The sequence below is a fragment of the Schistocerca piceifrons genome, chromosome X (assembly GCF_021461385.2).
Source record: "Schistocerca piceifrons isolate TAMUIC-IGC-003096 chromosome X, iqSchPice1.1, whole genome shotgun sequence".
In the NCBI taxonomy this organism is placed as follows: domain Eukaryota; kingdom Metazoa; phylum Arthropoda; class Insecta; order Orthoptera; family Acrididae; genus Schistocerca; species Schistocerca piceifrons.
The window spans coordinates 552,102,905-552,117,290 of record NC_060149.1 but is presented as its reverse complement, the minus strand read 5'-3'; the positions used below and the strand labels follow the sequence as shown (position 1 = coordinate 552,117,290).

At 43.9% G+C, this 14,386-nt stretch overlaps 1 protein-coding gene across 4 annotated transcripts in view; it reads right to left on the bottom strand.

The window, feature by feature from the left end:
- Positions 1-5,106, bottom strand: part of LOC124722859 (fibulin-1-like) — a 649,840-nt gene extending 644,734 nt beyond the window's left edge. For 2 of the 4 annotated variants that reach the window (XM_047247986.1, XM_047247989.1), the window contains exon 1: positions 5,023-5,104. In XM_047247986.1, coding sequence (XP_047103942.1) covers positions 5,023-5,092 — 70 coding nt within the window. In that variant the 5' untranslated portion in view covers positions 5,093-5,104. Of the gene's footprint in view, positions 1-5,022 lie in introns of all 4 variants that reach the window. The other 2 variants (XM_047247987.1, XM_047247988.1) reach the window with 2 other exon arrangements.
- Between the last annotated feature and the right edge of the window lie 9,280 nt (positions 5,107-14,386).

Below are 14,386 nucleotides of genomic sequence, written 5' to 3'. Positions count from 1 at the left end.
GATAAGACAGCAAAATACACTCAAAACAGGATGCCCTACATCTTAGCAGACACCATCTTCATAACTGAATACTTGATGGCAGCTCTTAACTTGATATCAACCCAGAGACCTTGTAAAAATAACTATAAACCCAAAGATCTTGCAAAAGTAACTAGACTCCTCGTGGAAGCTGCAGTTGTGGGATATTTTGAACCTTCAGTTGGACGCCATTGTGGTGGTAGGGGTCTGGTAACTAGAAGTGTATAATGACTTGTAATGAGACAGACCGAACATTATATATTTATTGGAGCATATACAGTATTTGTTAGTCGTAATTATACTGCATACACATTCCAGTTTACGCGAAGAAAAAAGGCGAAGAGTTGCACAGCGTTTAACTGCAGAAATAAATTCGAGAAAGGAAGCAATATTACCTTCCATAGGTAGATGGATATCCTTAGGTGTTTTCTATCTTAATGCAATTGCTTGATAAACATGTCTACAAAGTAACACTAATATAATGAACGTGCATTTATGAGCAGGTTTCCTGTTTCAAAACCACAGCTTTTAGAAAAATGGTTAAATACTGTCGGGAGGAAGGTTTCCGACTGACAGAAAATCATTTGCAATGCTTGGAACTTTTCGAGGAAAGTTGTCTTCTTGCGAACTATGTAAACTGCAGAAGTATGAAAAATGGAGCTGTATCTCTCGTTTCTCGGACCATATACAGCAGAAGGTAAATTATTTCTGTGAACCATAGGAATTGTCATACACTATAGAAATTTAAAAGACACTGAGATACAAGCAACAGGAGATTTCGCGCGAAAGTTTAGCACCACAATGGCCACTATTCAGTTCGCCGTAGACCACTTACGCGATTGTCGGGCCTTGTATCAGCTCTACAAAGCGCCACGCTCCTGGAAGATAGATGGCAAAAAGAATAAGAGACATAGATCACTGGCTCCTCAACACCCCAGCGATGACAAATAATGAATGGAAGGAAGTCAACTTCCAGTTGCATCTACACACGAGGGTGGCAACCCTCGGGCTACATCACCAACTATGCTCAGCCAAGGGATATTACAGCCCCATCGATAATTATTAGTGCACCGTATGCGGAGGACTTTACAATACATATCAAACCACCGAGTAACGAAAGGACATTGTCACTACCTTATTATGCAATTACGTATAACTTTAGTTAACTAATTAACACCTTACATAAACTGTTTAATAATATCTTTAATCAAAACATGTAATCTCCACATTTAACCAGGAGACTATGCTTCATCTATGGACCGAAATGTTTCAATTGATAAAATGTATTATTTTGTGAACCAGAAGTCGAAAAAATGTGATATTTTCTTCAAGTTCGATGAGGTATCCTCTTCAGGAGCTAATAACTCCAAAAATACGACGTGTCGGTAACATCGCTCAAAATGCGATTACATTGCTATGAATTTCATAAGCCACAGCCGTGACTGGACGATGACGTCTTAAACAGGAAAGATAAGGGCTATCACAGTCGACCAGAGGTTGTTAAGAGTCGGTTCTACCGACCAATGTCAGTGTGGTTTGCGCAGGTATCCTAACTTATCTAGGCGAATACTGATATTGTGCTTAACGCAATATTATACATATATAGCTTCGATGAACAGTTTTTCAAGTTTATTTATGGCAGTCGGCGTTAAAAAACAGAAGAACATATTAACATCAACGAACGTTAATTGTTGTAAGCAACGCAACGCAGTTGAATTAGTTTTTAAAATCTATTTCCTGGTTCCTCACTTTTGAGGCATTAATTCTCTGATATATGGCACTTTTTTGCTGTACGTTTTGGTTCTTGACGTCTTAAAACTTGACAAATCAGTTATATTTATAACATTGCAATTTTCGGATTTTGGCCCGCAATAGCTAAATTTTCAACGTTCTACTTGTAATAAGGAGCCTTCATGTATTAGGAACAATAATTACGGAAACGAAGTTAGAAATGAACATAATTGTAGAGTCATTTTTACAGGGAAGTAGCAAACGTGAGCCAAAAAGTTATTGTAATCTGGATACAACGCAAAGTCGCTGTAATGGGAAAGACTCTAGGCTACGGTATTGAATTAAATCAAGCTAATATAATGTTTGTGTCCCTCTAGTGAAAAGGTAGTGTGATACAATATACTGGACACATTAGAAAATATAACAAACTAAATCTCAGAGGAGTAAAAGAGTCTGTCTGGTGAGGTGCCATTATCGCCCTTCCTGGAGTTTTTGTGGAGATGACTATTTTACAGGCCTTGTAAAAGAACTTTCATTTTCGAAGACTAGTGGTTTTTAATGATTCGAATTTAATTGGCTGATTACTAGAAAATAAAATCAGGATCGCCAGACCGTAGCTTGTACGCATCTCGTATGAAAATACTATGATGCTACAGAGACGTGATGTGAAGCTGGTCGAATGTGACGTATATCAAAGTCTCAGTAGAAAAGTATGAGTGTTATGCACTGCTAGGCATTCCGTTACTCAGTGTTACACAGAAAACACAAATTATGCAATTACACTTTAGCGCTATAACGAACTTTAAAAAAAATGGATTAAATTTAATTTTTCTGCGTTTAGCAACAAGATCCATACAAAAAGTTATACAGTCATCTGTGTTATGAACAGTTTACGTGATGTGTATTGGTCTGAGCATTACGATAGGTGCACACTGGATGTAGGTAACAAATTCTTAAGCATACATACTTTCCGACAAGTGCATTGTTTCAAATAAGTGGATACCTCTAATATTGCACAAAAGATTGAGGATACAGAAATAATGCTATCGACAAGCCAGAATAGGTAAGGTATTTTGAAGTATGGCTAATGCATTTTCCTTGACTACCGAGATATTGAAGAAATTCTTTTTTAACGGGGGGCATATTTTTAGAGACATTAGGTAGTACTCGAAAAGAAGAATGCAGTGATATAGTTCATTATCTGTGTTTCTTGCTATCATTTCACAAGAAAATCGCCGTGATTTGTGATTGTGAAGACCAGAACCTGCTTCATTCCCATGCGAAAATCGAAAATGGGGCGGACAATGCGCTTAGTCAGCTGATTTCTTTTTCTTGTGTCTCCCTATTTGCGATTATTCTTGAGCAATGTTTTACTGAAAGTATCAATAGCGTTGTTTCATAGTACTGTTCCTTCAAAGAATTTACAAAAAATGGCTCTGAGCACTATGGGACTTAACTTCTGAGGCCATCAGTCCCCTAGAACTTAGAACTACTTAAACCTAACTAACCTAAGGACATCTCACACATCCATGCCCAAGGCAGAATTCGAACCTGCGACCGTAACGGTCGCGCGGTTCCAGACTGTAGCGCCGAGAACCGCTCGGCGAAGAATTTACAGGGCTGATGGCAATGGATTATTATTCAGTTTATCAAAGGCATGGTTCAGTCAATATTTTGATAGAAAATAATAATTACCAACCATACTGTGTCATGGTTCTTTCTTTGCGAATTAATACGCTGCGTCAAAATTAATCTAGCCCACTTTATATAATTCTCTATGTATTTAAATGTTTACACTTGCATTGTAACAATAATTTCCTTCAAACTTGCGATAAAGCTATTGGATATCTGGCTAGGAGAAAATATTTGATGTACAAGTTACACTTTCTTTTTGTGCAACGTAACCACTGCAAATTCTAACGATCTCTTGACAGGTGATGGGCATGCATGGATTTCTGAGGCCATTCACACAGAAGTTAGCTATAGTATGGATTTACAATGAATAAAAATTCAAAATATATTTACACACACACACAGAAAAAAATATATCACACCAAAACACACACATACACACACACACACACACACACACACACACACACACACACACACAAATGCATACACCAACAGACCACAGATACTTCAATAATTACACTCATAAGTTTGGCAATAATATTCGATCTTTGGCAAAAACATTTGATAGTCGGCAACAGAAACCAAAACATTGCATTAAAACAAGCGTTCTGTTCATAGTGCTGTGGAATGTGAAAAAAAACCGCAAATTGGCATTCATAAGAAGAAGAGCAACACCAAAAATGCAACAGGAGCGTAGTATATAAGGAATTGTCCACGCAACCTGTAAGTACAGCTCAAAACATTACTACTTAATACGAAATACCAACCACCAGAACTGTTTGTAACTTATAGCCACAGTGACAAAAATGTAAATTAAATAGCTAACATAAGTACATATTCCAGGCCACTGATGATGCCTTGCAGAAAATAAAGGCGAAACGCGTATGGCACTAAAATTGTGTTTTATTCAGTTGCTGTCAGTCGGTCCATAAGTAAAAATTATCAATATACCCTAATATTTACTTGTGTATTTTAGTTCAGTTGCATAATATGTTAAACCGCTGGATTATCATTGGCATTTGTGTCACATGAAAGTGTGCTATTTAAATGGTTTGTGAAAGTTCGGAGTTAATGGATACAGGATGTTTTTCAAGTTATTATACAAATGTACTTTCTGTTTAAATGAGAATTTTTCACACACTACTGTGAAAAAAAGCGAACAGTAATTCTGACAGGGCTTCAGCCACGGCATATATGACCTAAAAACTAACACAGCATGGAAATTTGGTCACCTCACGATACCTCGTTTTGTGCAAATCTAGGTAAAACACAATCAACTGTCACCTAATAGGAGTGAGAAAAGAAATTCTGTTTTGTCTGCGAATTTCCATTCAGATATGGATCGGTCGTTAAATGGGCAAATGTTGGTAAAGTTCTGGGAATCAGTCCCAAGTTATTCCTCGGATTTTTCCTGTGATATGTATACATATATGTAAAAATACATAGCTGCGCCCTGGTTTGGACTTCTCGCGGGTTGTTAAGTCCGCCTCTATCAGGCTCGGTTAGTCAGTTCATGTAAAACCATGTCTAGAATAGTACTAGCTTGGGTTCAGACCAACTTCTTTCGTTAAGGATGGTAGTGCCCCAGAGTCATTACATTAAAGATATCCAACACATGCAGGGAATGCCTGTACGTACCGGCGGCGGCGGCGGCGGCGGCCACGACAGCTAGCACCGCGACAGCCAAGCGTAGCGCGCGCGATCCCATGGCGCAGCGGACTGTCCCTGTGTACAGTCGACTGCCGCCAGCCAACGAGACCCCCCTCCAGATTCACCGCCGGCTGCGGCGCGCGCACCCTCGCCTCCTTTCTTTGCAACCACTTGGACGGCAAGGCGACCTTTGTCCCGCCACTTATCGTCCCTTCCTGAGGACAAGGGCATGCTCTCTAGTGCAACGGCAGAGCGTCTTGCTCTGGACATCCGATCCCCAATAAGGTCGTGGATTTTTATTCGCCTCGTGTTCCTCTCGCAGCTGTCATTAAGCATTCTGTCGTGTTATTAATATAAGTCTCCTCTCAAACACAACACATTGTTGTTAGCTACTTACGGGAAAGTTCCGGTTTCAGTTCGCGGTGATCGTTTCGAATGATTTAAGATTAGTACGAGGTTATTAGAGACGGTGCATAAGGACATTGGCTGTGTAATTTTCAAACGAACGATTCTGGAATTGCCTTGGTGTTTTAGGGAAACCACAGAAAACCTAAACCCGGGTGAGGATTTGGACTGTAGTTCTCCACTGTATTAACCCTTAACTGATATCAGACGTTTGATACCAGTTTTTGGCGGCCATCCCTAACCATCCGGGTTCATTCTGTCTTTTCCTTCGTCTATCTTTCAGTTGAATTGCTGGCTCCATGTAGTGAAAGAGGAGTGCCGTCCGCTCTATTTGACCTTCTGTGAATGGCAGGGCAGGTTTCAGGCACAAGCTGTTGATTAGGGGCGCCGAGCTGAGAGGGTCTCCACAGGCATCACAACTGTAAGATTTGTATACAGAATATATCACCATAGTAGCGGCCGCTTGGGGCGCCAGGCTGAGCGCCCAAGTGCAAGATTTATATACAGAGCGCATCGTAATTAGTATCGAAAACTGAGACGGGTGAAAGTGTACGAGAGAAAGGGGAGGGTGGACGCCACATGATAAGTCACTTGAGTGATAAAATATTCTCGAAGCGGCCCTGGTAAAAAGGCAGCAAAATAGCATGACGTATAACACAAGATCTGTGAGCACTCTTCGTAAGACATTTTCATAAATGTTTTGGTTTTTTTGTGATTATTGTGGTTTACTATATTGTTGTTATTAGTGACAGTGTCTCGTAATTAATTCGCACAAAGTGGAGTCACGACCAGGTCTATCTCAACATTCAGAACAGGCTGAGTATTTTGCCGTTGTAAGACGAACATTCTAGGTGTTATCACTTTTTATGTGCATCGTACGCTTTGATATTTTGAAAATTTTACCTACATCTCTCACACTGAACATTTGGATTTAACAGAAAAAACATTAAGATATTATATGCCAAAAAGCTTTGAATTCTTTCGAGCCGGCCTAAGTAGCGGAGCGGTTCTAGGCGCTTCAGTCCGGAACCGCGCGACTGCTACGGTCGCAGGTTCGAATCCTGCCTCGGGCATGGATGTGTGTGATGTCTTTAGGTTAGTTAGGTTTAAGTAGTTATAAGTTCTAGGGGACTGATAACCTCAGATGTAAAGTCCCATGGTGCTCAGAGCCATCTGAATTCTTTCGAAACAGAATATTGAAAATTAAAACGTGAATTTATCTTTTAAATTTTCCGTTAAGTTTGATTGTGTTCCTGATTTTATGTCCTATATGAAAGATAGTCATTACATAGGAATCATAATTAAATGTTTTACTGATAGATGTTTGAGAACTACAGGAAGGTCCATTTCTACAGAACGGAACTTCAGTACTTCTTTCTTAGTTTGTTACGTTTGCTCTAAGTTATGTTGTGATATGTTTGGTTCAAATGGCTCTAAGCACTATGGGACTTAACATCTGAGGTCATCAGTCACCTAGACTTAGAACTACTTAAACCTAACTAACCTAAGGACGTCACACACATCCATGCCCGAGGCAGGATTCGAACCTGCGACCGTAGCAGCAGCGCGGTTCCGGACTGAAGCGCCTAGAACCGCTCGACCACATCGGCCGGCAAATACGTTTGAAACCGCATGGTTCAAATTGTTGAGTGCAAAAAGCTCTGACAAACAATTTTATACCACTTTCCTTTCAATCTTGTGATACCAGTCGAGGATTAGCTGAACAATTCTGTAAAGTCTTACTACTCCCTCAGAAGCTATATGCTCAGTTTACATTTACATTCATATGCTACAAATCACTGAGATGTGCGTGGCAGAGGGTACTTAGCAGGATATGGAATGCTTACTGAAATTTTGTAAGTAGGCTTTCGTGGTATAATTTGCTTCTATCTTCAGGAGTCTGCCAATTCAGATTTTTCGACACTTCCGTGACACTCTCCAGCGAGACAAACATGTGGTCGCTTTTGCCAACCTTCTTTGTACACGTTCAGGATACTATTTTAGTTCTATCTGGTATAATAATAATAATGTCGTGTGACTAGGGCCTCCCATCGGGTAGACCGTTCGCCGAGTGCAAGCCTTTCGATTTGACGCCACTTCGGCGACTTGCGCGTCGATGGGGATGAAATGATGATGGTTAGGACAACACAACACCCAGTCCCTAAGCGGAGAAAATCTCCGACCCAGCCGGGAATCGAACCCGGGCCGTTAGGATTGACAATCTGTCGCGCTGATCACTCAGCTACCGGGGACGGACTCTATCTGGTATGGGACCTACACATCTGAGCAGTATTCTAAAATGAGGTGCACACGTGATTTTTAGGTAATCTCCTTTGTGAACTCACTACATTTCCCTAGTATCCTGCAAATGAACTGAAGTCTGCAACCTGCCTTACCTACAATTGAGCCTATGTGATCATTCCATTTCCTGTCCATACAAAGAGCTACATGCAGGTATTTGTGCGACTTTTTGTGTGACTTCACTTACACTAGTTGTAAATAATAGTAATTGTACACTCCTGGAAATGGAAAAAAGAACACATTGACACCGGTGTGTCAGACCCACCATACTTGCTCCGGACACTGCGAGAGGGCTGTACAAGCAATGATCACACGCACGGCACAGCGGACACACCAGGAACCGCGGTGTTGGCCGTCGAATGGCGCTAGCTGCGCAGCATTTGTGCACCGCCGCCGTCAGTGTCAGCCAGTTTGCCGTGGCATACGGAGCTCCATCGCAGTCTTTAACACTGGTAGCATGCCGCGACAGCGTGGACGTGAACCGTATGTGCAGTTGACGGACTTTGAGCAAGGGCGTATAGTGGGCATGTGGGAGGCCGGGTGGACGTACCGCCGAATTGCTCAACACGTGGGGTGTGAGGTCTCCACAGTACATCGATGTTGTCGCCAGTGGTCGGCGGAAGGTGCACGTGCCCGTCGACCTGGGACCGGACCGCAGCGATGCACGGAAGCACGCCAAGACCGTAGGATCCTACGCAGTGTCGTAGGGGACCGTACCGCCACTTCCCAGCAAATTAGGGACACTGTTGCTCCTGGGGTATCGGCGAGGACCATTCGCAACCGTCTCCATGAAGCTGGGCTTCGGTCCCGCACACCGTTAGGCCGTCTTCCGCTCACGCCCCAACATCGTGCAGCCCGCCTCCAGTGGTGTCGCGACAGGCGTGAATGGAGGGACGAATGGAGACGTGTCGTCTTCAGCGATGAGAGCCGCTTCTGCCTTGGTGCCAATGATGGTCGTATGCGTGTTTGGCGCCGTGCAGGTGAGCGCCACAATCAGGACTGCATACGACCGAGGCACACAGGGCCAACACCCGGCATCATGGTGTGGGGAGCGATCTCCTACACTGGCCGTACACCACTGGTGATCGTCGAGGGGACACTGAATAGTGCACGGTACATCCAAACCGTCATCGAACCCATCGTTCTACCATTCCTAGACCGGCAAGGGAACTTGCTGTTCCAACAGGACAATGCACGTCCGCATGTATCCCGTGCCACCCAACGTGCTCTAGAAGGTGTAAGTCAACTACCCTGGCCAGCAAGATCTCCGGATCTGTCCCCCATTGAGCATGTTTGGGACTGGATGAAGCGTCGTCTCACGCGGTCTGCACGTCCAGCACGAACGCTGGTCCAACTGAGGCGCCAGGTGGAAATGGCATGGCAAGCCGTTCCACAGGACTACATCCAGCATCTCTACGATCGTCTCCATGGGAGAATAGCAGCCTGCATTGCTGCGAAAGGTGGATATACACTGTACTAGTGCCGACATTGTGCATGCTCTGTTGCCTGTGTCTATGTGCCTGTGGTTCTGTCAGTGTGATCATGTGATGTATCTGACCCCAGGAATGTGTCAATAAAGTTTCCCCTTCCTGGGACAATGAATTCACGGTGTTCTTATTTCAATTTCCAGGAGTGTAGTAATAGGATACTACATGTTTTCGTTTTTGACGTGCGTTACTATATTTTACATTTCTGTACATTTATAGTATATTGCCAAACCTTGAACCATTTTGAAATCTAATCAAGCGCAGCTTTTTTCAGACAGTACTTCATTATAGACAACTGAATCATCTGCAAAACGCCTCAGGTTGCTGTTAGCATTGTCTGCCAGGTTAATGATATGAAGTATGAACAGCAAAGGTATCTTCTCTTGGGAACGTATGAAATTACTTGTACATCTGTCGACGGCTATCCATGACATGTTGCGCCCTCCCTACCAAAGAATCGTCAATCTGCCGACAAATTTCACTTGATTCCCCATATGGTCGTACTTTAGATTATAAGCGTAGGTATGGTACTGAGTCAAATGCTTTTCGGAAGTCAAGAAATAATGCATATACCTAACTGCCTTAATCTATGGCTTTCAGGATGTCATATGAGAAAAGCGCGAGGCCAGATTTTTTTGGAAACACATGCTATTTGGCCACGGAAGAGGACATTCTGAGCAAAATACCTCATTATATTTGAGTTCAGAATACGTTCTATGATTCTGCAACAGATGGATATCAATAAAATTGGACGACAGTTTTGTGGATCACTTATGTTACCACTCTTGCAGATAGTTGTGGCCTGTGCTTTTTTGCAGTCACTGGGCAGTTTTTTGTTCAAGGAATCTACGCTATTTTATGCTTTAAATGAAAGCTAAGTCAGCTTCACATTCCGTATAGACCCTGACAGGCATCCCATAGGTCCATGGAGTCTTTTTTAATGTTAGTTATTTCAGCTGTTTCTCAATCCCACTGAAACAAATATCTGCACAGCCCAGTCACATTAATGTGACCACCTGTCAAAGTCCTGAATAACCACCTTTTGCGGCGCGGAACGCTGCGAGACGTGAACGAACAGAGTCAATGAGGTTCTGAAAGAAAACGACAGGGGTTGGAGCCAAGCCGACTCCAGTGCCTTGGCCTGTTGACTCCCACAGTAGCCGACACATCTGGCGACGAGGATTACAGAACCAGGCTGCCTTTGCTCTTCGTCACAGTGCGGCGTCACTAATACTTGTCTCTTTCCTTTCAGAGGAAATTACTACTAATTGTGTTGTTTCTTTTGCCTTGCTACTACACTATTGGCCATTAAAATTGCTACACCAAGAAGAAATACAGATGATAAACGGGTATTCATTGGACAAATATATTGTAACACCCCATCCATCACTTAGCTGGTTTTGGTGTGTGTTCACCCCTACTAATTGACTAACAGATCAACAGAGAATGCAAAACTGCCGCAATATCGGATAACGCAAAAAAGTAATATGGCCCTGTGACTCCTGATTGAACTGCGGTGGCAGTGTTGACATTAATTTATTCAGAATTGATCACTTTTAATTAAAAAAGGGTGCACATTGATGTTATATTCAGCTATTGAACACCAGATGCAAATTTTTAACATAAAATTAATTAAGAAAGTGACTTGGGATTTCAACTACTTGATTGAAAACAGATGCAGTCGATTAGCACAAATTTATTTTAACTCCCGACCTTCAATCATTACATTACAAGACTCTCCTATCAGGCAGTGGTAATAAATTGCGTTTGCGTGGAGTAAAGGACGATAACTCAGAAGTAATTCCTATCGACTGACCCAGGCGCAATGCGAAGTGCGAGAAAAATTCTACAATACACGGCCCGTGAATTCCTCGTGGAAACTTTCCCGACGTGATCCAACAAATTAATCAGAGGCCGGAGCGGGCGCAATATCACCGAATACAGTGTGGCGGAGCGGCGTCATTGTGTGGACGTCGGCCGACCTCGTGGTGCTCAAGGCTACGCTCGTCTATTCACTCCTAGCTATCTTGCTCAGTACATAGGTGAACCAAAACTTCCTATCTCCAAGCTCAATCGTTCCCTTTGCTAAGTCCTAAACTGCAGAGATGCTCACTCTTTCTCAGGCAAGCTGAGTCAAGAATGCCACGTCCGCACTCTAGGCAAGCTGGGAACGGAAGACCTCTACGGGGACTTCTCACAGTCTACTCTTCGCCTCAATTTCCCCTCCAGCAAAATCACTTATGCCAATTGCAGCGGAAGTCGCGTTAATTATGCGTCGCTTCCCAGCGCCAACCAATGCCTGCTCTGGGAAGTGAACAAATTCCCACAAAACTTCCCTTCCTCTCAACTTCTGTTATTTAGCTCCTCCCAGGCCACCCATCAAGGTTAGCGTCTGCACAACACCAAGTTTTCCCGAATTCTGACTCTCAGGAGAGTACTTCAAATTCCTTGGTCCTACGTTCCCATCGGAGGCTGGCGTATTTCATTCTGTCACTCTTCACCTGATTTGCTTCAGACTCTGCGGACAGTGATTTCAGCGTGAAGTTGCTATAGTCACGAACATGCATATTTTGACCTCTGTTGACCGCTCCACCGTAGCTTTGCGCAGCTTTCTCGCATGTTTCACAGAAAACGGGACGTCAGACATTTATCAACAGGCATACAAGTTCTCCGTCTGTTTCCCGGCACACCAGCATGGAGTCGGGGTCAATCGCCCACTCACTGTCACTCATCTTAAGGTGGCTGGAGGCCGCGCCCCATTACCGCTTTCTCAGAGCTTCAGCCGCCCGAAGCTGCCTATTGTCGCTTCCCTTAGCCGCTCCCCTGGCGGCCAGAGTCAATTCTGAGCACTTCCCTGGGGTAAACTAGCCTCCAGTAAATCGATGCATTTCCACAAAGTTTTCATGTCGTGTGAATTACTTTAAAACCATCACCTGACATTAATTATTCCAATACGTCCATACTATACCCCCTACAAGATGCATTGTGCCTTGTCAGTCATTTTTGTTCAGCCCTACAGTTCGCTCAACGTGAGTTAGGTAATCTTTAATGACTTCATGTGAGGGGCATAGTTCTTGCCATCTTACAATATTATACTAGAACAGACACGTGATTACATTTTCACGCAATTTGGGTGCATAGATCCTGAGAAATCAGTACCCATAACAACCACTTCTGGCCGTAGTAACGGTCTTGATACGCCTGGGCATTGAATCAAACAGAGCTTGTATGACGTGTACAAGTACAGGTGCCCATGCAGCTTCAACACGATACCACAGTTCATCAAGAGTAGTGACTGGCGTATTGCTCGGCCACCATTGACCAGACATTTTCAATTGGTGAGAGATGTGGAGAATGGGCTGGCCAGTGCAGCAGTCGAACATTTTCTGTACCCAGAAAGGCCCGTACAGGATGTGCAACATGCGGTCGTGGATTATGCTGCTGAAATGTAGGGTTTCGCAGGCATCGAATGAAGGGTAGAGAGGCCGGCCGAAGTGGCCGTGCGGTTAAAGGCGCTGCAGTCTGGAACCGCAAGACCGCTACGGTCGCAGGTTCGAATCCTGCCTCGGGCATGGATGTTTGTGATGTCGTTAGGTTAGTTAGGTTTAACTAGTTCTAAGTTCTAGGGGACTAATGACCTCAGCAGTTGAGTCCCATAGTGCTCAGAGCCATTTGAACCATTGAAGGGTAGAGCCACGGGTCGTAACACCTCTGAAATGTAACGTCCACTGTTCAAAGTGCTGTCAATGCGAACAAGAGGTGACCGAGACGTGTAACCAATGGCACACCATACCATCACGCCGGGTGACACGCCAGTATGGCGATGATGAATACACGCTTCCAATGTGGCTGCACGATCCGTTACAGCCATGCGGATAAGATGCCTGTCATCTTGCCTGCTAGTGATATGAGGCCGTTGGGATCCAGCATGGCATTCCGTATTACCCTCCTGAACCCACTGATTCCATATTCTGCTAACAGTCATTGGATCTCGACCAACGCGAGCAGCAATGTCGCGATACGATAAACCTCAATCGCGATGGGCTACAATTCGACCTTTATCAAAGTCGGAAACGTGATGGTACGCATTTCTCCTCCTTTCACGAGGCATCACAACAACTTTTCTCCAGGCAACGGCGGTCAACTGCTGTTTGTGTATGAGAAGTCGGTTGGAAACGTTCCTCATATCAGCACGTTGTAAGTGTCGCCACCGGCGCCAACGTTTTGTGAATGCTCTGAAAAGCTAGTCATTGGCATATCACAGCATCTTCGTCCTGTCGGCTAAATTTCGCGTCTGTAGCACGTCATCATCGTGGTGTAGGAATTTTAATGGCCAGTAGTGTACTTATAAGAGGGCGGTTCAGAAAGTAACCTCCGATTGGTCACAGTGCGGGTTGTGGGGGGAGTAGCGACGCCATCTGTGCGTTCACGCACTCAACAGGTCAGTCGGCATCAAGCCGTGGTCGAGTGAACGTCGTACCTGCGCTAGTTTAGTTTTTGTGGCAGTTTGAAATGTGTGCTGCAATAGAAAACCCCGCCAAATGTGAAGTACGTGCTGTCATAAGGTTTTTTACAGCCAAAGGATATTCTGCAGCAGCTATTCATCGTGAGCTTTGTGCCGTGTACGGACCAAGAGTTATGAGTGAAGGAGTTGTCCGTGAATGGGTACGTTTATTTAAAAGTGGACGAGAAAACGTTCATGATGAAGAGAGGAGTGGTAGACCATCATTGGTGACTGACGAAATCGTTCAGACAGTTGATGCAAAAGTTCGTGAAAATCGACGTTTCTCAATGTCGGAGTTGTCTACTGGTTTTCCACAGATTTCTAAGACTCTCTTGTACGAGATAGTGACAGCAAGATTGGGTTACCGTAAGTTCTGTGCACGATGGGTGCCCAAAATTCTTACAGACCACCACAAAACTCAAAGAATGGCCTCTGCATTAGACTTTCTGTCACATTATGAGGACGAAGGAGAACCATTGTTAAACAGAATCGTGACCGGTGACGAAACCTGGATTAAGTACGTGGACCCTGAGACAAAAGAACAATCAAAGATGTGGGCACATTCAAATTCGCCTACCAAACCAAGAAAAGCCTCGCAAGATTTTTCTGCCAGAAAACTGATGGCAACGGTGTTTTGGGATGCCAAAGGGGTGTT